General features: G+C 34.3%; 2 protein-coding genes across 9 annotated transcripts in view; one reads left to right on the forward strand and one right to left on the reverse strand.

Annotated features, from left to right (window-relative positions):
- On the forward strand, window positions 1–19,701 carry LOC124645172 (sulfhydryl oxidase 1). Of its 6 annotated transcripts, none has more exons than XR_006986170.1 (3): window positions 1–3,282; window positions 8,154–8,198; window positions 10,873–11,172. XR_006986170.1 is itself a non-coding variant. In XM_047184936.1 (3 exons), exons 1-2 carry the CDS (start codon window positions 198–200, stop codon window positions 8,170–8,172), a joined length of 1,713 nt encoding a protein of 570 aa, XP_047040892.1. In that variant the 5' UTR covers window positions 1–197; the 3' UTR covers window positions 8,173–8,198; window positions 10,873–11,172. The 6 variants fall into 6 exon arrangements, 3 of the variants coding, with proteins under 3 accessions (XP_047040892.1, XP_047040891.1, XP_047040893.1); XR_006986168.1 differs by having other exon boundaries at window positions 1–3,238; XM_047184936.1 differs by having other exon boundaries at window positions 1–1,891.
- LOC124645173 (flotillin-1) overlaps window positions 12,758–25,441 on the reverse strand; it is a 17,529-nt gene continuing 4,845 nt past the window's right edge. The window contains exons 5-11 of one of the 3 annotated variants that reach the window (XM_047184938.1): window positions 22,998–23,216; window positions 22,332–22,492; window positions 21,178–21,286; window positions 19,895–20,020; window positions 19,063–19,227; window positions 16,802–16,905; window positions 12,758–14,890 (exon numbers count right to left, since the gene is read on the reverse strand). In XM_047184938.1, the coding sequence (XP_047040894.1) occupies window positions 16,837–16,905; window positions 19,063–19,227; window positions 19,895–20,020; window positions 21,178–21,286; window positions 22,332–22,492; window positions 22,998–23,216 (849 nt within the window). In that variant the 3' untranslated portion in view covers window positions 12,758–14,890; window positions 16,802–16,836. Of the gene's footprint in view, window positions 14,891–16,801; window positions 16,906–19,062; window positions 19,228–19,376; window positions 19,440–19,894; window positions 20,021–21,177; window positions 21,287–22,331; window positions 22,493–22,997; window positions 23,217–25,441 lie in introns of those variants that run through there. The other 2 variants (XM_047184939.1, XM_047184940.1) reach the window with 2 other exon arrangements.

The raw sequence follows: 25,441 nt of genomic DNA on the forward strand, positions 1-25,441 counted from the left end.
TGAATGAATTGTAAGGTGAGCAATTTAGAAGAAATGACGTGCTCACTTTTTATCGTTTGAAATAAAATGAAAAGTTGTTATAAGTCAGCGCAACTTTAGTAAAGCGTCCGTAGTCACCGGCTAAAGTCGTGTTTACTTACGATTTATTTGATAATATTAATTGTGACGTGCTTCCCCGCTATCGGGAGTCATTCAATATGAACCTGGGGCAAGCAGCACTCTTATTTATTACTGTATTTTTCGCATTAGTGAATAGTGCAGTTATTGTGGAAGATGGTGATATAGATCAACAAGGACTCTACAGTAAGTCGGACCATCTTGAAATATTAACAAATCGTAACTTTGAAAAGAAAATTTATGGACAGAGCCATGCAGTTGTGGCCCAATTTTACAATAGCTACTGCGGTCACTGTAGAGCATTTGCACCTAAATTTAAAGCCCTGGCCGGCGAAATTATTAATTGGAAAAATATCCTAAGGTTAGCCGTTATTGACTGTTCTGTTGAAGAAAACAATGAAATTTGTAGAGAGTTTGAAGTAATGGCATACCCATCTCTACGCTATTTACATGAATATTACGTTAAAGGAAATGGTAATGTTGGAGAAAAGATACAGATAACTGACACACATGAAAAGCTTAAAGCTCAAATAATAACAAAAATGCAAAGTGATCAAACAGCAGGCCACTTGAAATCTGCACCATCCCTTAGTATTGAATCTTACATGGATTACAGAGCTGCTGTCCGAGATGTGCCCAGTGATATTAACTACACATTTTTAGTATTAGAAAATGCAAACTCAACAGTGGGTTCAGAGCTTGCCTTAGATTTAAATGGTTATCCACATGTTAAAGTGAAAAGGGTATATGACACTAGTGAAATTGCTAGTCTGGCGAATATGAACCAGTTTCCAGGACTTGTTGCTTTGAGTTCTTCGCTTGAGCCTACAACACTCATCCCTAGAGACAATAAGAAGCTGGGCCTACTCAAAGCAGTTAATTCATACCTAAAATCTAAAAACTATGTATTCCCAGTGCGGAATGAAGGAAGCCAGGAAATACTCACTAATGAGCATTCTGATGAAAAACAAGCGACTCTTGATACTGATCTCGTTTTCTACAGTGACTTGGAAAAAACCATTAAAACTAGTTTGCACACTGAAATTACACGAATGAAAACCTTGACTGGTGAACCCCTACAAGCACTATTAAACTATCTGGAAGTTATAATCACCTCGTTCCCTTTTAGAGGTAATCTAAAAGAATACATGACTGAGTTACATGCTACTCTAAGCACAAAGGATTCTTGGGCTGGTAGTGAAGTTTTTGACCTAGTTAAACGTTTAGAAACAGTTCATGCCCCAGTGTACACTACGAATTTGGAATATGTGAGATGCAAAGGCAGCCAACCTAAGTTCCGAGGATACACATGTGGACTTTGGACACTGTTCCATACTCTTACAGTAAATGCAGCACAGAAACCTGGCACAGAAAGTCCTAAAGTTCTGAAAGCTATGCATGGATATGTTAAGAATTTCTTTGGCTGCACAGAATGTGCTGGACATTTCCAAGCAATGGCATCAAGGAACAGAATATTTGACGTTAAAGAAAATGATAAAGCTGTGCTTTGGCTATGGATAGCACATAATGAAGTTAATCTAAGACTGGCTGGTGATGTCACTGAAGATCCCGAGCATCCAAAGATCCAGTTCCCGAGTGCCAGCAGGTGCCCCGAGTGCAGGCTCACCCGAGGTGCTTGGAACTTACCAGCTGTGTACCAGTACCTCCAAAATGTTTACGGAGGTTCAAGCATCCAATCCACGCGTCGGGCAAGGTCGTCTGTGGCACCAACAAGTCCATTCTCCAATTTGGACATCGGAATGCTAAGTCTCCTGTACATATTATCTTTCATTATTCTTATTCTAGTCATAAAATATTTTCTATCTAAACGTTACAAAAAGAGGTTTTACAAACATGGACGGGGTAAAGTATAACACACAATTTTTCAGTAAAATAGGTTTTAATTAGTAACAACAAATTGTCTGCTGGTTGGTTATTTTTGTTTGTTGGGTTTTCTTCTTCATTGTTATGTTGGATTATTTATTTCATATTGCAAAAGACTGTCTTTATATGTGGAATCAATTATTGCAATTTTTGGGCGAACTGATGTATTTGGGGGATTCAGTTCATAATGATTAGAATGTGGCATGAGAGACCTGTGCATGATATTATTGATCTGTCTTCTATAGTAGACACAAGTTTGTATTATATTATAAATACGGTAATAGGGTGTTTTTAACATGTTCTTAAGTATTGAAAAAATATGATTAATTGCTGATTAAAATCACTGTCCACTGAGCGATGATGAAAAACATGAAAAAAATCATAGTGATTTGAAGGGACCAAGCAATGATATATAATATTGATATATGATTTGATAACTATGTATGTATATTACACAAGGGAACAAAATTAGTCTTGTTTGTTGCATGTTTTTTTTTTACTATTTACTATCTCAAGGTCACTGATTTCAAATGTATTGTTAGTTTTTTCTAACAGTTCTAGTCTTTGAGATGCACCCACAGGTATTTTTTTTTATCTTAGCTACAGTGAACTGCCACTTTGCATTTTACCAGAAAAAATCTGCATGTGTCCAAAATAAAGTTGGTTATCAAAAAAAAACGACTTTGAGATCTGAAATCAGCACATTTAAAAACATAATTGGACATAACAGTTCTTGCAAAAAAATGCAGTTCCCTTGTGTAACATTACACAATATTTTTTTATTAATTTTATCATCTTTCGCATGAAACTATATTCTCTTTCGGGGGCTGGCGCGCTGCTATCTAAATTCCAATATAAGATACATATATGCTCGCAATTCGACTAGAATTCGCTTTTTGCCAAGTCTATGCTAATTTATAAACAGCATTGCGATTGTAAAGACAACAATTGAAAGCGTAACTCATTACGAAAATGCTATAATATGTTAAGACAACATGACCTTCACCGTAGCATCAAAAACTGGTAATATGACTTTAACGACAAATATTTCTCGAGTTTTTTCTGTTGATATACAATAATGGCATTAAAAACAACTTGTTCGGTTTTGTACACACATTACATGCATACACAATTCGCATCGCTTTTCACTTCTATAGCTTAATTTTCATATAAAAGTCGGGAAATGCGGTTGTATTATTAATTCAATTACAATTGACACTATGCCTTGGACAGAACAGTGAGTGCAATATATTTACCGTTACTTAGCGTAATATTATATAGGTATGTGATAGAATACTTTCAAATTAATATGATAGCATCTTGGTTGTGCGTGATGGCCCTTACGTATTTGCATAATATTGTTTTATTTGATATCTTATTTAGATATTTATTCGTTTCTAGTAGTAATTGGTTCCACATTACATAATTGTTATTGGGTTCTTACAATACTCAATTACTGAGTAAATAACTCTATCTATATTTTGATTGCTATGCACTGACGGAAATAGACAGCAATTTCCATTAATATCATTGAACTTAGTTTTAATTTGCAGTTTTTTTTTCTTGTTTTGTTTCATTAATGCATTGAAATTATGGATCTTGACATGATTAACTATTTCTTGTTATTCTATTTAACTGTGTGTTTGATTAACCGGGGGGTTATACCTTCTATTCTTATTTCTGTAGTTAAGTCGTGCATGTAGACGCAGATAGATCGTACAAAAGTTATTGTACTTCAAAGGGTGGCGGTATTTATCAAAATATGAACACAGAGCTATCCTAGCTGTTTTTGCGATTCGAATCAATATTAAATCATAAAATAAAACGCAATAGGTAGACGGTGCGCAGCGTTCGGTCTAATTCGGAACTGAGAGGGCAGATCTGAATGAGATAAATATGAATACAAACGAGACAAACAGGATGTAGCATCTGTAGTGCGACATGCTATTGTTAAACGGCAGATTGAACTATGCAAGTACGTGGCCTTCTGTGAAATACAAAGACGTCAAATGTTTCTTTTACATTCACCAGAAACGTCATGAAAAAGAAACTCGTCAGAAACGATTGGTATCTAGAACAGACAAACATATTTCAGCCCAGCACGACTTCTTTGCGGGTGATGATTACCATTAGACTCATAAATAATTAGCTAATTTACCCCTTTAGGACGGTGATAAACATTGAGAAAATACTTCAAATAAATGCTCATACATTTTATTTTCTCGTGGTGCCAAGATATACTGACTTCCAGTTAGACTGAAACTATTTCTAGACCAATAACGAGTGATTATTTTATAAAATGAATGCCTGCAATTTGTGCCCTTGGGGCAAACTATTAACCACGGTGCAATAAGTGTCGCTATGTACTTTCAAAAGATTATTTTAAATCTATACTAATATTATAAAGCTGAAGAGTTTGTTTGTTTGTTTGAACGCGCTAATCTCAGGAACTACTGGTCCGATTTGAAAATTTCTTTCAGTGTTAGATAGCCCATTTATCGAGGAAGGCTATAGGCTACTTTTTATCCCGGTAAGGGAAGTAGTTCTCACGGGATGCGGATGAAACCGCTGCGGCAGAAGCTAATACTAAATACATTTGTAGTTACCGTTATCGAATTACAATTTATTTCGGTTTTGATCAAGTATATTTGAATAAACCTTATAAGTTACTGATAGCTGTCTAGGCTATGGCTATAATTTATTTTATTACTGACATAAATAAATAGAAAATTATTTTATAGCCCTTTGGTGGTGGTAAATGCACGTTTTTGTGTAGGTATAGTCAAAAATTACATTGGTAGGTAAGTACTCCGACGTAAAAACTCGAACTTTTTATTTGTTTTCATTTGTTTCAAACTTTTTAGAGTGTGAATATGCTATAGTTAGTGCCAAATAAGAAACAACAGTTTTTATTTATGGAATAGTGTAACCGATTCGTCATCATTTTCGTAGTCGTTGTTTTGGGCTCTATGTACACATGTACGAAATAATAGAACCTACAACTAGAATATCCTCGTGTCCAATTTGATTCAGTGGCTATTTTATGATAAGAGCGCTATGCTGCATTGATAGACGACTCGTGGGGAGCTATTTTCGCAGCAAATACACCATTATTCAATTACCGTACGTATGTATTGTAGTGGTCTTAAAATAGCTTCTTCTAGACGTAATCTGCCTAAACTGGGATTAGAATTTTTCACGTATTCGTAATAGCGACATAAGATTTTTCTATCTTGGTTATAACTTCATGTAGTTAGAGCTTTTTATTTTATTTTAAAAATATAGCACGTAGATATTTTATTTTGAAAACAAAAATATTTGTATATATCTGTGTCGTATATATCTACAAATAATAATGTATTTATCCAAAATGGTGCTAAGGATTTCTTATAAAAGAAAATAAATATAATATTGAATGATTGCGTTAAACAATATCGTTTAGCAAAATATTATAAGTACCTGCGCTACGTACCTATAGCTAACAAATATCACAGTTTAAATACCTATTTGCGAAATAAGCCTTCGGTTTTTTGATAAACTAGGTAAATCAATTTAGACATAAATGTATATCTTTGTTTATTGTAATATTTGGTGCGTAAAACTGTGTGCCAAGCCACCGTACAGCAGGGCCCTAATTCTGCTAATTTAATGCGATGACATACAACTGCCACTTCGAGGACCTTCTAATTAACTGGAATATCAATTATGCTATCTCGTCATGGTGATGGTTTGGGTATTAAGCGAGTTTCTATGTAATTTCCATCGCGTGATGATCGTGGGACTCAGGGCAAATGTAATTTTATTGAGATGTGCATCTGGGCAGACAACGTGCAACTACAAATTAGTCGAATAAGGCGATCTATTGTATTCCAGTTAAAGTACAAAGGCGAATCAAACGAAAAAAACAACCCACTAACTTTTTCCGATCCTCAATGAAAATAATTTCACTAATAAAATACGATTGACAATAAATGACGTATAAACTAGCAGAATTGGGGACCAACCAGGTGTTTATAACGTAAAGTATTTTTTAGGATGTTTCTGTCGATAATAATGCTCACTTTATTGTAGGTATTGTTCTAAAGATGTGCGCACGGTCGCGATAAATAAGCAAACAAATTAACGGACTATTGTTTTACTATTGCATTGCTGAACCTGTCGTCAGTATCGTTGAATACAATCGTACGCCTTAACGAATGCCTTATATTTAACGTTTATATTTTATAGGCCACGGCTAATTCACTCAACGGATTTATCAAACGAGTCACACTGCATTTTCTTGAAAACCTTTACCATCAATTAAGAAAATCGTTCATTACGTTTCAGACCCGGCAGACTGATTGCTTTGTTTTCTTTCATTCGACATAAGATCATAAGGTTCATGAGACAATTTTTTAAAACAAAATTTTTTTTTTTGTTGATTTACCTACTACTATTTGTTTTTAAAACATTAGAATATTTATTACTGATTTAATGTATGCACGGCTAATATGTCATAATTTTTTTCTAATCCCGAAAAATACGTAGATGAATTAGCAATAACAGAAATAACATTGTAGTTTGGCTCGTTTCGCAGAATTTAAAATAACTTGTATGTTAACTTGATACGAAGTTAATCGTTAAATATATAATAGTTGAAAACACTTTAACAATAATATTTATGTCACAAAGCAGTGTAGATTATGTATGATACCTCAATGCAGTAAGGTGATAATAGGTACGGGACAGGTTTAAAGGTATTTGACCGCAATGACAATTTTAGTTGATAGTTTCACCTAGTTAGATAATTTTCTATAGTCAATGATAAAATACGTTACACTACCTACATATATGTATTATGTATGCTTATATAATAGGTTAAAATCTTCTTAGTAGTACTCCTGTAATGAAAAATGATGAGGTAATATTTAAAATTATTATGAAGCATGTACCTACCATATTATTAATAATTATGGCTTCTAGATAAAAATATTTTAAAAAATATACGTAGAAAACTTAAAAAAAAACCTACTATACCTAATGCAATTATTTTAATAGCAACAAGTGCCTATTTGATAGAATGTATATGTATGATAAGTACCTATATTAAAAATATTTGTTATTAATTAATAAGATGTTAACTAAATATCGGACGATACAAAATTGTTACATATCAAAACAATATTAAAACTGCCTGTTTAATGACGTCACAGAGAGCCGGGATTTTGTAATTGTAACTTCGTAATACAAAAGCTGTTATTTAATATCTAATTATATTGTTCAATTGATTTGATATACAACTTTGATCTACCTATATCGATTTATGAGTAACTATTTTATGGATATTTTCGCGCACTCCTTACTAATATTAATTATATTCTCTGGGTAGACTCTGGTAGATTATGTATGTACCTACATAAACAATAGATTTTATACTTATAACGGAACTTTCCCACCCATTTTCAATCATTAAAAAATAAAGACAATTTTGTTCATAATGAAAACAAAAGAATGTGGGTTCTACTGAAAAAAATAAATAATTCAATTGTCACTATATAATACCTCGACAATAAAATTTAAAATTTCGTTTAAAAAAATTGTATAATATCGAGTACCAGCCACTCCGACTTCGCAGTTGAAGTGCATTCAACGATAGGTACGTACTATTAGTCGACTAACAGTGCAATTTTTAATAATTAAAAAAGGTTAATTAGTAAAAGAATTATTAACTTTGGCGCAGTCGTTCGGAAGTTACGCGCGTTCATGAACATTAAGATTTTACAAAACATCTGTTTTTAAATTAGGAACCATCATGATATCATCATACTGTGCCAAAAAGTAGTTTGGTTATAAAAAAAATAGAACCTTTGACTAAAAAAAAAAGATTCTTTGGCTTTGATTGAGAAATACCGTGTTAACCCATGAGTATGAGCACCGCTTGCCATTAAATATTTTACTCACAAAAACAAATGTCGCGAAAATATTCATGAAGGTTATACATAGTGCATTATTTACGCGTGAAGATTTTCAGTAAAGTGGAAGAACAACTTAGGAACCATTTATTCAGAAATACAAGACAAAGTGCAAAGTATGGATGAAATAGTTGTTTTAATTTCTTACCATTATACTCACTGTTTATTGTACTGATAAATAATATTTTTATATCCATACAGTACGTTTCATCGCAACTGAGTGGAAATCTTGGACTCTTGGTTAAGGTCAGTAGGTCTTGTACCTAAGTTTAGTATTTTTGTGGTGGTGGATGGGTTGCCTTGAAGCATTTAAGTTGGTGATTGTATTTTTTAAGGTTTCGTTCGATATATGTTTCATTAGCGGGTTTTTAGACGGACATTAGATAGAGACAACCATATTTCAGTACTAAAGTAGCGTATTTTGGTATTTACATTTTTAGAACTTTACCTATACTTTATTTTCAGTAGGATACTAAGGTACCAATTCAACGACAGCAGGTACTTTGCCAAAGGATTTTTTGACTTAAAGATGTATTTATTATGCCCTTCAGTTGATACTATTAGTTTTCTGTGGGTTTAGTTTTAAACTTGCAATGATATCTGTTTCGCACCTGTTGGCAGTCTTTTTTCACCTTAAGTCTTTTAAGTCCTAGACTAGAATGCTCAAATCATGTGATCTTTATTTATACAATTTATATGCCTAAAGATGTGTGGAAATCAATCATAATAATATCATCAAGAATAACAGATTTTACTTTACCTAGCGAGAATCAGAATCCTGTGGGAAAAACATCCATGAACAGATGTATGTTTTTTCAAAAACAAAGATTTGTCTTGAATAAGCGGTCAAATATAGTACAGGTGCGTTAAGATTGATAATACAAATCAATCGAATTCAAAAATACATGACGTCAGACTCGGTATTGATAAACAGAGTGTCAATTGCGCTTGAGTTGGTTGCTGTCAACTTTGCCTAATTTGTAGGACTGCATCATATTTTCGTTATGTCATAAGAATGACTCATCGATATTAGACAAGGCCACTATTGTTTAAAATACCTAGGTTCGAAGCGAGGCTAGTCATTCTAATACTGCCAATTAATATAAGAGGACACTCGTCTAGTATATTATGGTATATAATATTAATTTCACGAAGAATTTCACTCTTTAATGTTAGTTACGTGAAGATGGTCCCATAACAATGCGTAGGTAATCGTTTCGTTTGGAAAGTTAGAAAAAATCGTTGGTTCTGACTTTTATAGCTACGATAGTTATGACATACTAGTTGTCCCCTGCGGTTCCACCAACATTATATACTTTCTCAGGATCTCAGGATCAGGATCTCTGGATCTACTATATTTCATTAAAATCGGTTTTACTTGATTCATTAATTTACTGTAAATAAGTAGTCTCGGTGGCGATTTGGTTCCCGCGTGTTAATATCATAATTAAGATATAAGAATGTGGACGATTTATACCAACCTGATAGATGAAGAATATAATAGTCATAATAGGAAGTCTGTTTTTAATATGATGTCAGGGCATTGCGGCTCACCATAGGTAATGACTTCATCTACTCTTCATATTTATAATAGTGGATGATATATTTTATCTAGACTAATAGGTATTATAAAATCATTAAATCAGTTTACACATTAGTAACATATACGAAGTAATTCCCTCGGAACGCGGGTGTAACCGCGTGAAACAACTACCTAGGGACTTATATGAGATGCGCTCGGAAACGAGAGAATTTCGTACATTGACCTCTGTTACACTTACGTAATTATGTTACCGTCACGCTCGCACAGAGGTCAACTACTGCCATAGTGCGAAAGTAATGGCAATATTATTAGCAGAGTGTAATAGAGACAGGTGTGCATGGGTCAACGTACGAAGTTCTTTCGTTTTCGCACTCGTTTTATAAATTACAAAAAGTCCCTTATATGAATGAAGCTTGGTGGAGGATAATAGGGTGATAAACTGTTTGTCCTCAAAGCAGGAAACGTCAAGATACGTTTAATGATAGCCTGCTCGTTTACAATGATACTGGCTTCATTGTTTATTTTAAACTACAAATCCCGACTGGCCAGTGCAATACATTTTGCATAAGTCCTGTATCTGGCCAATTTCATTGACTTAGCGTGCCTCTTTTACAGAATAGGTATATTAATTGTTAGGTCTTCTTTTCCATTTGTATCGTACATCTTGTTGTCCTGGATTCTGCACCTAAAGCACTACTTCTTAATTAACACTCATTATTTGTGTAATCCGTATCTTCCATTAAACCCTATTTTAGACACGTATTTTTAATTGGCTCTTATTTTGCAGTTACGTATGGACTATTGTTTTTTATCCCGGAGTTAGGTTTTCTGTACAGAAAATTCAAAGTTTAATTGAAAAGGAACATTTGGTCAAAAAGATGTTATTGCACATTTAGTCTCAGGGATCAAAAACAGTTTTCTGTTGCTTAGCATAAATTATTTACTACATTAACTACTCTGTATGGATTACATATTACCTACATGTTATCAGTGTTCATTATTAGCTCATGCTTTATCAATAATTTCAATAGGTAAATACCCTGACTAGCTTGTCAACTCGCTGGGTGCTCGCTTTGGTGGTGTCTCAACCTGCATAATTTCGCACTCATAAAATCTCATCAGATAAAAATTTTAATGAATAGACAAGCACATAACCTTGCTTTCATGTCATTTTACCAACAAATAAAATAGGTACAGGAACCTACTTACACATTTTCCTTTGCTGCATCGTAAACAAATGATGTAAACAAATAGATTTTGGCCTGTTTTTGTTTATTCATATACCTGCCAAGTTATCACAATACCTATTCAGGAAACTTCCCATGGCTTTACCGTAAAAACAATAGATGTTACTATATTCTTTTATTTTGATTGCAGGTACATGTCGGCATGATAAGTTGACGTATCGAGAAATCATCGCTTCAATTGTTTTTATACTTGAGTCCTGCCGTACCTAAACAAGCTAGTTCTAAGCTAGAAATATTGTTAGTTGAATTTTTACATGACTACATTTTTTATAACGTAAAGAGGTGATGCATTTTTGTCTTCGAACCTGTAATACTTGTTGATTAGCTGTGGAGATAATATGGATGGATCTCATTTGAATTTTCATTGATTTCATACATCATAGTATTTTGTCACATTATTACTGGACTGCAATACAGAACTGAAAATGTTTTTTTGATATTTTATTTGACTTGACCATTTTTCGACAAGTGTTTCCTTACTTGAACATTTATCTATTCCGTTTCTTACCTATCTCAACAGTGTGATCGTGATTCAAATGTCATCGTCTGATAATCACAGCCGACGAATGGCGGGGGTACGCTATAGGTCAAATAAGTAGGTTACTAAAGGAAAACAGCGTCAATTCAGCCAAATGATAAGTACAAAGATATTTGTTAGAAATTAGGAGTTAATAGTGAATAAAAATCGATGTTGTATGCATTTTTTAATGAATATACATTAATAAAAACCACGTCAATACACATACATACATGTTAAAAATGTGATCCACACAGAAATTAATTATTTGTGCCACTCAGTGCATCAATTAAATGACGGACACAAGCTTCTTAAGAAGTGTTACGCTTATCCAGCTAAATTATATACTTATTGCCAACTTATGTAAATGAAAGCGATATTCATGCAAACTAGAACCGATACCTACAGCACAAAATTTCTGATGCTATCGAAATACAAAGTTACGTAAGTAGCATAACTTAACAAAAATAAAGCAGTGACTTGTACTTTAGGGGAGATGTTCCTAAAACGGGTACCCCTCCTAAAACGGGTAGGCTTTGCCATTCGTATATTATATGTCTTAGTGTGAACATGTGAGTGTAGAGCGGTGCACTACCCCCCCGCCGATCACGGTCAGTTGGCTCGCGCGCCTAGAGCGAGCGTTTTCGAGGTAAGACGTAAAAAAAGTTTTTTGCAGAGTTTACTAAAAAAAATCGGATTATGCTAGGGCTGACTACTCAAATATGGTGCAAGATACGGTTTTCGTAGTTTTGTATTATCATTTTGCATGTTATATGCTTATTAATTGTGAATACTTAGTGGTCTCCTTGTTTACTATTTTAAGGTTAAGGTAGTTGAAATTTAAAATGTGCTTTTGGGCAAAACGGGTAGGGGCATAACGGGTGACTACCCGATGCGAAATAAGGGCCCACTTCCTCAATTGATCCCACAGAAAGCTAATCGAAGACAAAGGAAGCCACAGAGAGCTGAAGAAGTACAGGAACAGCTTGAAAAATAAATTAAAATATGTTTTCTCTGATTTTTAACAAAATTATCTGCTGGTAGAATTACAATTTCAAATGTAACATTTAATAAAGTAAAAAAGTGATCTAGACTGATCAAAATAAGAAAACTGTTAAACATAATTAAGGAAACTAATTAACGATAAAGATTTCCTGGATAATAGAAGGCTAAGATATGTTTTCTAATTCATTTATCACATAAATTCATTCATTACCTGCTTTGCCCAAATGCGCTACCCGTTTTAGGACCCCCCTGAGGGCAAAGCGGGTATTTCGAAGGGGTTTATTTTTTTGATTTTTTTCTGAATTTTGAAGAAGATTAGTAAGACTGTCTTATGTTTTCCAAAGTTTATTATATAAACAACCCTATGAGTACAATTACAAGTCGCATATAATGTTCTTGGTTATTTTATTTAACATCTTCCCTTAGCTTACCCGTTTTAGGAACATCTCCCCTACATAATATCTCAGCCAAAATAATTCACAATTGACAGTTCATTTTAGATCACTTTATAAAGACTAGATCTTAATGCAACAATAATCACAAATGAGCAATAAATATAAATGAATATAACCAAAATATATTAATGTGGGGGCTGACATAACGTTTAATACAAAAATAATAAGTATTTGTGCTGTTAAACCTATCATAAATGCTTTATTTATTAGTAAACAAAAACTCTCCTTCTTAATCCTCTTAAATCTAAATAAACTTTGATATAAAATAAAAAAATAACCTTGAAATAATCTAGTATGGCACTCGACGCCAAGACGGTTGAGGTAAAAATATTTTGTAAATTACGTAGAAACCATTATTACTGTCGAAAATATAAAGATATTTTGAAGCATTGTGACTTTAGTATAAAACAAAAATGATAAGAAAAATACAGCATATTCATTTGGAATAGGAAAAAGAGATTCAAAATTGCGTAAACACATCACACACACACGTATTCCAACAGCGAGAAGGCAAATACATTATAATTTTCAGTGTATCAAAACTGGCTAAATTTCAATCATTCAACGATGATTTCAAACTTGAAGCTATCAGAACCAAATGCAAGTTTTTGACTATCAATTTATTTACGAGTTAAATACGAAAGAACTATAATCTTATCATAGCTCTAAATATATAGAAGGTTACACGGTCGTTATTAAATAATAAATCAAACAGTATGTACACGCAATTTACATTAATTCAACATTTATGGATCTAAACAAAATGCTAGTTACGAAACGGAGGGTAAGACATTGAATATAAATATTAACTTTCATACAAATAAGTGCTAAACTACCGCTGTAGGCAGTAAACTTTTAGAAAAAGACATCAATAATGTCTACGAACGTCGTTAATTACAATAACTATTAGAATTTCTAAACTGCACTTTTTGAACACCAAATATTTTCATATACCCTAACGACAGTTTAGCTAATTAAAAAAATATAGGTATCATTTTTGTATAACAGTCATTTGTAATTTTCTACCTTGAGATTAAGTAGGCGTTTTGGTCATAAATTGTTAATTTCTTTAATGTACGCTCACTCCAATAACTATGTTGTTATTAATTGCCCTACTAAGGGATTAAAATAATTTTATATTCTGGCGAAATGTGCTATATTGTCACGTACCTACTTGAGATAAATATTTTCTTCAATATAGTGATTTCATAAAAATACTGCGTACAGATCTAAGGTTTATATCAGCCATACTCAACCTTGTTAGGGATCCGTAGTTACCCCTTGATGCTTGGTACTCAGGGCTGATCCAGGTGGGTCAATTACAAAGGCTCGACGGGCTGCAGTTTGAGTATGGCTGGTTTATACTCTGGGTACGCGGGCCACGACGATGGTATAGAAACAAGTCATTAGACCAATTAATTGCTTCTGACCACCGGTGAACAGACGATCGCATAGATAAACATAGTGGCGAGAATGACAAACCATATTGACCTGAGCAAAACTGCCATTGAAACGAACGAGACGTAACACTATCCAGCTAACAAGTCGAGGTGACGTAGACGCTGGTAAAGTATGTCACAGGTACTGACAGCGTTACATCATTTATTGCTACTTCACAAAGAAATATCAATAGCAGACAAATCTGGCACGATCACTTTCCTGCTTTAAAAAAAGTAAGCCTGAACAGTTTTCGTTGAAATCGGAGGGCATTTAGTATTTGAGTAATCATACCGTTATTTATGTAAATTTTAAAAATATAATACAAATGCAAACCTCCCTAATGCGTGGGAGAAATGCTAACTCAAATGTGAGCTTCATAAACGTTCGTGATTTTGTACAGTCTTGATAGAAAGTCTATCTTAAGCTTAAAATAAAATACAATCAAGTACTGTATAGTATATGTTGATTGATTTGCTATTGACATCACCTTGTACTACTCAATTTCAAATCGCATCGAAGATAAAATAAAACATAATCACAGTGAAAGTTAAATGACGTAAGAATTCATTAATTTTGCTTTGGTATCTTTTAGGAGGATATTCCAAAAGTGGCACTTAGGTCGAATAAAATTAATCGCTTAACTATCTTAAATATGTAGTTACATTTCCAATAAAAATAAACGCAGGTAGGGAGGTATATGTAGTAAGCAGCTTTTAAAGTGCGCGAACACCCTGTAAACAATTAAAGAGAATTAGTAAAGCTGACCTACTAGGCTTCATGCTCCACAGCTCACTAGGTAAATGAAGATTTAGATAATACTTATTGCTCGATAAGTGTTTAGTGAATGGTGGAGCAATCAACCCTTAGTAAAACTCAATAACCAAAATTCATTAAACTAATTGAATTCTAAGGAATTATGAAACAAAGTATCGACTCTATCATTCTTCATGCTTTTACAAAAAATACTATAGCAAACATAATTAATCACCGCTTGTTGATATACGGGCATGCAAACTGTTTCGCTTGATTTATTTATTAACTTTCTTTGAATTTAAACAAAAAGAAAATGTTAACGATAAATTGCTTTAATGGTATAATCAATTATTGTATAGTTAGAACAAAATCACAATTTATTGTTCACATTATGGAGTACATTGGCTTCACAAATTAAACTTTTTAAAAATTTTCTCCAATACGAATTTATTTTTTTGATGCGGTTTCTCTATTTCCCTTTACGTTTATTCTCGATTTGACAATAACTATAGTGTTTTTCTGGAAAATATGAGTTTTAATCGCGCAAAAGTTAACAATACTATTGAAAGCTGCTCTGACTTACTACCTCGTAAATTATAATATGGCATTAAGCGTCTCTAGGCCCTATTTATTTAGAGTGCTAAAAGTTTGACTACAAAAAGTTAGACAGGGCATTCGTCACAATGTTTAAGGCCGCAAACGCACAGGCAGGTGGCTTGCTTAGCGCCTAGTGTCTAGCGCGTCACCTAGCGAGTAGCCCAGTAAAACGAACGTTCTAAAATGAACGCGACCGGCTGCACTGCGCGCTTATGGATACACGCCAAGCGACTAGCTAGGCGCTAAGCGCGCAGTGCAGCCGGTCGCGTTCATTTTAGAACGTTCGTCCGAACGGCGCGAAGCAAGCCACCTGCCTGTGCGTTCGCGGCCTAAGAGAAATTCTCCATACAACTTTTTCTTAAACACGTGACGAACGCCAGTTAAACTTTTTTGTAGAAAGACCATAAATGTTTACAAAAATAATATTTCTTAGTAAACCTTACTATTGCACTAAAACCAGGCTGTTTTTTCACGGTCCGACAGGCAATCAGCTGAAACTGAACCGATACGGAATCGACTGTGAAATTTCAATTATCCTTCTCGTTTTGTCTTTTCCATTTATGGAAAAACTGGAGAAATTCTTCATTTGTAAGCAATTACTTAATATACAAAATAGAAGCAGAATTTAGATATTTGCAGTCAACAAGCAACTTAATTAATTTTATAGGACTATTGAAAGCGACTGCCTTACGGCCACAATTCGATATTTTAAAATGAATATTTTTATAATCGCGAATAGTTTTGATGATATTCACGAATTATAATTTAATATTACATGCCCACTACATACCATGTCAGCTACAAATCTGTTTTCTTGACTTTAACATTAAGTCCCAAAAAGCTGAAAATTTTGGAAATATTTTGAAAATGAAATAGAACACTCTCCATACATTTAATAAATGGTGTCTATTGTTTATATACTTTTTTGCTTTCTGTGAGTTAATGCCAGACTACTTGTGTTTTAATGTATGAATATGTTAGTTCATGTTAGGAAAATAAAGAAAGAGGCTCCAGAACTTACTATACGGAAAGCCAAAGCGTCACTCGGCACGGTACGACAATAACAACGCTGCAATAACGTAAGGGTGCATCTACACGGTATAAGTAGCTTGCGTATGTTGAGGCACTTGCGCAGGATTACAGGCATTTAAAAAACGTGCCGGTCCAGGGACCCTGCATGTCCCAAAGCAGAATACCCGCGTGCTATTGTCACTTGTCACTTGCGCATGTTAACTTGTTCCAGCTACATGCACCGTTAGACGCACCCTACAATACATGATATATAGTCTTACCTTTACGAGCATTAAGTTGACTAGAAAGAGTTCGGTTATCGTTGCTTTCTCGCCGAGTCGCCGCGGGCAGTTGGCGTTGGTAATGTTGGCGGTTCGACCACCGCCTGACCCCACATCGATACACAAGTTAGTCAAGCAAAGCGTTATGTAGCATATATCATGTCACTAGACTAACTAACCAATGGATTGTGAATTTCCTTCAAAAACTTAGGTAACAATTATATTGTAAAGTCACGTATTTGCATATTAAAATTTGTTTATAAAGATAATTGTAGATAAACAGAGTACCCAGAATTTTTGAGAGGTCAACAAGTCAATATGAAAACCCAAACAGCAGTAATTAGCCCGGACAATGATTATATTTTTTAACTTTAAAATATAAGGAACTATTTACCAGAACATGCTTGTATGTCACGTATACACGTAACTGTTAATGACTACATAGGTATATGAACTCATTTGTATGTCGGTCATAATAATGCTGAAAAAATAAACACAGTGATGCCACTGTTGAAAGGAAACATTGCTAATCTCAATGAGTGAAATAATACTGCGTCACACTCTAAGTAAACTATTCGAGATAAATGTATCTTTGTTACTACACTCTGAATATTTTGAAAATTAGATTGAGTTTATAAGCACATTATTAAGTTTACTTAACACATGGATCTTTACAAAATTTGATCATTGTACCCTTATTGAAACATGCTGAATACCGCTAGAACATTTAAACTACAGACGTCCTATGTATAAATTACTTCACGTAGAAAATCTCAGTTGTTTATATTATGAAGAAACTTCTACCCGTGTAAATCACTGTTTCATTTTAATATACGGAATTCGCTTTGGTTAAATTATATTAAATAAATATATATGCAAAATATGGCATAGAACAAATATAATGTATAACTCGAATCCCTACTTAAATTAAGTACAGCAGACAATTTGTTAAAATCGTCCGTTCTATTAATAGATCTGACTGTTGAGAGGTCAAGAAATTGTTTGACTAAGAAAATGTCATAGGTGACAGAGATAGAGATACGCAGGTCTCCAAATATGACCTTAAATATTTATCGTGATGTCAGTTTAAAGGTCTCTGCACACAGCGGGCGCGGCGCGGCGGGACGGGACGGCGACGCGACGCTGAGGAGTTGTAATATACTAGATATTACGGACGACATCACACAGAGCAGTCCCGCTGGGCGCGACGCGACACGACGATCTAGTACATTGTGTCACGTCGCCGTCCCGTCCCGCCGCGCCGCGCCCGCTGTGTGCAGAGACCATAAGCGTTCGGTATACTTAGGTACCCACTGTTAAAATGTTGCATAATTTTTATTCTTTTCATTAACCAAAATAAGGAAAAGATTACACAAGTAACGAGAACTTTATCAAATAAATTGCATCGTTCATGAACAATAACCTGAAAACACGATGTCGATATTTTGTACGCATTAATGCAATTGATATTTAAATATAGTACGAATGAAAGATTAATATAGTGCCTATTTGTTTCAGGTACATATTGACGGTTGTTTGCTACTGAGATTAGTGAGACGGTTGCATAATACATTTGTTATAGATTTAGTTCCAGTGCACGTAACAGTCAAGCAACATGATATGATAACAAAAACAATAGTGAGTTGTCACAAACAAGACCAGCACCACACCAGCGTTACAGCTTGCTTTCCTTAACAATAATGAAGTTATTGAGGTGCCGTAATTACTTCAGTAGAATCACGATACATATCTATACATTTGATCGATGTTATACCAGTAGTACTGCCGATAATTGAAAGGCCGTAAAACAATGACGTTGTAGTACATTAAAAGCTAAGTCACGGTCGCCTCTTGTTCTTTGATAACGTAGATACTCATTTATTTAAAAAGCCAATCTTAGCATAAATATTGTTTAATTTCACTTTGAAATCGATTTTACGGTTTTTCGTTAGTAAGGAATTCCTTCAATTTAATTTTATTCCGACAGTTTTATGATCGAGATTCTACTGTATGTATTTATTAAGTGCCAGACAAAATTGCAAGGTATAACCGCTAGTCAGAGCGGTTTCACACTAGCGTATTTTCCCGAATCAGTAATCACCAGTTGTTTTAGCTAGTACAGGCAGCTTTATATATTAGACGTATTTACAAAATGGGGCGGAAAATCCGCTAGTATGAAACGGCTGTCAATGTGAGTCACATTAGCAGCGTGTTGTTTAAAGTTAATTGTTATTAATCACTAATTACTAAGTGCGACTTACCTTAGAAATGTCGACTCCTGTAACGCCTTTGACCAGTTCGGGGATGCATTGAACGATGTTGAGTACTTCGCCGGTGAGTTTGGCTGCGCCGACTTCACCACCGCCACAAGACACCATCGTCACCTTGCGGGCTTGAGACAATGGCGCCGCGACTTCGGCAGCGACCTTTGTTCAAACAATTATGATCATTGTTACTAACATTTTAGAGTCCATTTTTGTAAAGTAAAAAGAGTGGCGCCGCGACTTCGGCAGCAACCTTTGTTCGAACAATTATGAAGATTGTTACTAAGAATTTAGAGTGTATTTTTGTAAAGTTAACATTTTAGAGCCTATTTTTGTAAAGTAAAAGAGAGTGGCGCCGCGACTTCGGCAGCGACCTTTGTTCAAACAATTATGATCATTGTTACTAACATTTTAGAGTCCATTTTTGTAAAGTAAAACAGAATGGCGCCGCGACTTCGGCAGCAACCTTTGTTCGAACAATTATGGTCATTGTTACTAAGATTTTAGAGTTCATTTTTGTAAAGTAGTACAAATTTTGAATGGTGGAAGATTTCAATTTAATTAACTTATACTAATTTAACTGTAGGAAAAATTGTCCATATTAAAATATACGTATTTTTAAAATGTTATCTGCAATATGGGTGTTTTACTTTCTCGACATATCACATATCCTGATATGTGGTTCCTTATTTTTGAGACAAGATTATTAGAATGAAATTGAAAGAGTTTCTTTTTGGTTCTTCTCCATATAGCCTACTTGCATAAAGGCTGTATCTGAAGGCTTTTTTGGGGGAAAAATACTAAAACATATTAATTTTAGGGATCTTACCTTAGGTAAAGTCTCAAGCATCATGTCGACCATAGCAGCTGATCCGTACTCCTTCCATGCCTCTGCCTTCTTAGCCATTTGTTCCGCATCGGCGACTGCCTTTGCCTTGATAGCGTAAGCTTCGGCCTACAATACGAATATATTACAACTTATTTGTTTTAGGTATAGATTAAAATAATAATACACAGGGCAATATTTTGTGTTATTATGGACTTGGTTTCATAACTCGCCTTAAGTTTAGCTTTCAGTGGCACTCAGATACAATGAGGTTGGTAGTCACATAAATGATTATTTCTATATGGTGCCTTTTATGATAAAAATATTACCTACTGCATTCTCCACCTCTTTAATTAAAAAGTAACTTTTCAATAAGATAACATCAGATAAGGTCTATGGCAAGGAGGAAAAAAGGGCCACGCTATCCTCTTTTTTGCTGGGGTCCCCAGCAAGATAAATACGGCCCTGTGTATTATAAAATGTTACAGTGACGTAATCATGAGAGGCATTGAACCAATTCGAATTGTTACTTAGTTACATCGAAACTTGTAACACTAATGTTTCGTGATCCGAATAAATATAGCTTCTTCGCAGATATTGTTTGAGATAAATTTTCTCCAGTTCGTTTGATAAAATGCCAATTAAGCGCATTTGCGACGGTTTAAGCTAATACGAAAGTAGCCAAATTGATTAGATTTGCATCATTGATAACCGAACACTGCACAATGTTATGATGATTTTTCTTAAAGTTTTTTATTACACCCAGAATCGATTTGAGATAACACATTATCTTATCAATTTGTAGTATAGATACCGAGGAAAAATAGTTTTATGATAGCAGACTATTGCGTATGAAAATCTCGTTATGGTCAAACTCCGTCAGAACGGGGCGGAAATCAAAAGTTTTTAAACAAACAATTGTTTTTCCGCAGGGATATCATAGGTACTTTGTGGTGACGAGATATCTGACTAATGAAACTCTGTTGTTTGTTTAAAAACTTCTCGGGTCCGTTCCGTTTTCGTAGTCTGGGCCTTATATCACAATAATAATGATGACAACATTTAGGCTGGATCAAGGGACTGATTCAGAAGACACTACGCCTTGATACGGCGCATTGTGAGGAGGTTTCTGTCTCTGGGACCCTAACCACCGGTACCTTGGACCCTGTGCTTGGTATCGGTGGCCACCTATTTTTTATATTTATATATTTTTTATTTATAATTAATATTTAAGAATGTAGGATACATGTTATTATTAAACGAATTAAAAAGAATGTAATACTCGCCTCTCCACGAACTTTGACGGCCTCAGCCTCGGCCTCTGCCTCGAGAACGGTTTTTAGTTTATGAGCTTCAGCCAACTTCTCTAGTCTGAACTTCTCGGCTTCTGCAGGCCTGTGAATTGGAATGAATTATAAACTACTGAAATTATTTAGCAAAAGAATCCAACATGCTGCGCAGATCCCAAATAAAATTGGTATAAGAGCAGGAGGATAAAGTATTTGACAAAGAAAAAAAAATAGAAAATAGATAAAATGGTTTGCCGGGTAACTGGGTGAAGGAGGGCAGATAGGCGCTCCATGTAAATGTCTGGTGTTTTGCTGCATCTGGTTAGATTAGAAGCTGACCCCAACATAGTTGGGAATAAGCTATATAGATGAATTCGTTTATATTTTGTAGGAATAAATAAAGGAACAGAAAGGATAGCGTGGTACATTTTTTATCTGGTTTTTCCTTTATTTAATAATCACATGAAGTGCATGCGATAGTCTGTTATCGCTCAATCAATGATAAGACTAGCTGATTGCATTTTTATGCCCAAAATAAAGTAATCAAACAAAAAGTTATATTCTAACATACATTGAAATACAACACATAGTTTTTAAAGAAAGTAGAATTAAGTTTGTCTAACGCGTAATTTGTCAATAGTTTATGAACAGAAGGTGTGAAAAATGCAATTCAATGAGGAAGGATAAATTGTAAGCTAGTTTCCTTAAAAATATTGCATTATGAAAAACCCTTGAACTGGAGGAAAATTGAATTGCAATTACTTACAATATGAGTCAAATGACTTACAGAAAACCACTAAGTACCAGGTAAAGATTGATTTCAAAAATCTACCTATTGATTTACAAATTAGGGATAGAATAGTAACATACAAGATACGTCATGTAAATAAATAGATAAGATAGTGTTAACGAAGCCTGTTATTATTACCAAAACTAGCTTCTGCCAGCGGTTTCACCCGCATCATGTGGGAACTACTTCCCGTACCGGGATAAAAAGTAGCCTATAGCCTTCCTCGATAAATGGGCTATCTAACACTGAAAGAAATTTTCAAATCGGACCAGTAGTTTCTGAGATTAGCGCGTTCAAACAAACAAACAAACTCTTCAGCTTTATAATATTAGTATAGATAAGATAAATAGTGTTTTCATACCTGCGTATTGTGGCCTCTAATTCTTTTTCCCTTCTTTGTACTTCCCATTTCTGTACGGCGATTTCTTGAGTACGCTCAACAACAGAAATCTGCATTTGTTCTTCCTTGATGCGTTGCTTAGTTTTCGCCGCTTGTAATTCGTAAGCCATTTCAGCTTCAGCCTAAATAAATTCATATAATATCTAAAATATCCAAAGATATCGACAGATACATGTTGTATCAATGAAAAATCAATTCAATACGAAACTGTCTATTTATGTCATGTCATGTGATAAACTAATAGAAACCCTTTTTCACCGACAACATACACGCCAGTTTTCCTTGAAACAATTATTTAGATACCTACTTTGAAAATTGAACGTAAAAATTGGTAATAAACAACAGCCTTACTTATAAACGTGAATTAAATAATAAGTAATACTTAAGGGCTGTTTAAGAAAATTCTTACTTATAAACGTTGCTTAACTAACATTTAATCACTACTTAAGGCCTTAAGTAGTGATAAGTTAAAATGATGCTTAGAAGATGATTAGAATTTTTTGTAAGTGTAAGGCTGATAGTGTTTTAAGAAAACTGAAGCCGTGTTGTCAGAGGACTTGGGTCTTAGACATGAACAAAATTGATGCACGCTTTATAGTAATGATCTCATAGACAAAGATATCCTACCTTCTTCGTTTGTACTTCAACATCATAAGCGGCTTTTTTCAATTCGAAATCTCGTTGGGCCTTCGCAATTTCAGTGTCGTTGAGGAACCTGGCAGCCATTCGTTGTTCTTCAGCCATTGCCTCTTTTATCTTTGCCTCGGCTTGTGCCTCTGCCTCGCCTATACGTGCATCTCGTTTCACCTCCGCCGTGCGAGCCATACCGAGAGCTTTCAGATAACCCTGTTTTTAAAACAATTGGAAAATAATGACATTATTTTATTAAATGTAAGTATACTTATATATTTTTTTATTGCCGTATAATTTGTTAATGGCCTTATTAGAGCGGAACATATTGCAATTTCGAATGATTTCTATATGATTATGGTAATAAGCGTAGTAAGTACCTAAGTACGTACCACGTATTGATTAGAAACAGTTCATTAATTGATATTTGGAATGCAGTGTGGTTTGATACTACTATGATTTAATGACTTTAAGAGACTGATTTTAATTAAAAATATGAAATACCGATTGAAAGAGAGGAAGCGAAGATCACGGAAAAGCGCAGTAAGAATGTTGGCATATTTTGTCTTGTTTCTACATGTAATACGTTCACAATTTGTGAGTAATCCTTGGCTTGTAAAATTACCACCTGCTAAGATTGCTTTCTGTTCCTGATAACACCTGTATAACATGTAACAGGTAGATATTAATTTTACATTAAGTTAGTTATACGATATATCAGCGTAGTAATTGGGCAGCCGAATATTCTCACTTATCTCAGAACAATTATAAACACATCTTGATGCCATTGTAAAACTTTTCGAAGGGAAAATATATTCAGGCAAGAATTTCGTGAATTCTTATCATTAAATTTGTGATGCTACTGTACTGCATATAATAAAATTGATCGCTAGATTACATGGATTTTGATGCACAAATAGATAAGATATGTATCTAATTAATCAATTATAAAGAACACCGTCGGCTTGCGATAAAATCTAGATCTTTTGCATTTTATTTTTTGGAATAACCTTATCATTGTAATTTAATTACCATATTATGATTTTATAATTGTTTATCATTAATGTTTTAAATAACTTATACATTACAATTAAAAGAGATTTTTATTTTTGTTTCATAATGTTTTACGGGACAATTTCCCGTAAGATGTATTTAAAAAAAATCGCCAAAAACGACTGTGAAGAAAGCCCAGATAGAACAAATGATGTGTCTGACTGGGTTAACCCATAAATTAATCCAATGTACTCGAAACGCATGACAAACATATCTAATCTCAAATAAACATACATTTCAAAGGGATTATTGTTGAAAACTTATCACAATTGTGGTCAATGTTAGCGATAAGATTTGTGTTTTTAATTATTGATAATTGAATTTTAAAAGAATCTCTTTATCTTGAATCGGTGCATGTCATTCAAATTATAATTTATCTAAACATGACAGTTTATGCACAGCGCGTTTAGACGCAAGCAACTGTTATGTGGAATGGAAAAAGCGTGTTAAAAAGGTGCTGAATGAGCGATGAAAATTAATACTGTGCGCAATCGCACTTAAATGGGAGTAATTGATGTCTAAATTTTATTGTCGTCTGAAATATCAAAAACTGATGGGTCAGAATGACCGATAAACGATCACTTGTATTTTTCGTCACTTGGAGTCAGTCGCTCACTTAGAAATTATATAACCCAAATTAATTAATTTTGACACTTAAAATTGTAATTCACAATCACTCGTTTAAATACTATCCATTATAATTTACGTGTATTTCCACTTTAAGGGAGTTTCCCTAGTAGATGATGCAGACTGCGGTCAAAAATCCATAAAATATAGGGAATTGGGTGTCTAGATAGTATGTAATACCGTTTTTACTTGCACTAATGAGTCTCGTGTGGTGATTCAGTTCATTGCATATTTTTGGAGAATCAAATATTGAAGGGCAATTAGTAGGGCTTCGCTGGATGATGCTTAGTTATATGAAAGTCTTATAAAATTGTTTAAAGTCTTCATGATACTATTCTCTGGAGTCGTTAATCGTTGGAGCCTTCAATGTACGTAAGGTGTATCATAGTTCCGCAAACCAAACCGACTTATCACTTCTTAATACAAGACAAAGTCGATTCTCATGATCACACGTCTACAAATGCATGGTTGTCGGGTTAAAAAGCAAACCATGGGCGAAATTTTACCGAGAGCCGCTAAAACGCTCGTCAGTCAGGTTATGCATGGCGTCCGGTGCAATTCCACCGCTGCCAATATCCTAGGAACAGGCCTGGTGCTTGGTAATATCATCGGCAGACATTCGTCGACAATAATTTCAGACCAACATTAAGCGTAGTTTGGTGGTATTTTCGGAAAAGCACTCTAGCAGCTTTATAACGCTGTAACAGAATTAATTATATGCCTCCCTAGTTTAGTAGTAAGTGGACACTAAAGCTTTGCTG

This window comes from Helicoverpa zea, chromosome 31 (assembly GCF_022581195.2).
Source record: "Helicoverpa zea isolate HzStark_Cry1AcR chromosome 31, ilHelZeax1.1, whole genome shotgun sequence".
Taxonomy (NCBI): Eukaryota; Metazoa; Arthropoda; class Insecta; order Lepidoptera; family Noctuidae; genus Helicoverpa; species Helicoverpa zea.

Bases quoted from the DNA above. Each gene is read 5' to 3' on its own strand.
- LOC124645172 (XM_047184935.1), top strand. From the start codon at position 198: ATGAACCTGGGGCAAGCAGCACTCTTATTTATTACTGTATTTTTCGCA. The intron at 1,892-18,319 runs GTACATATTATC...TATTTGTTTCAG, and splicing joins ATCGGAATGCTAAGTCTCCT to GTACATATTGACGGTTGTTT.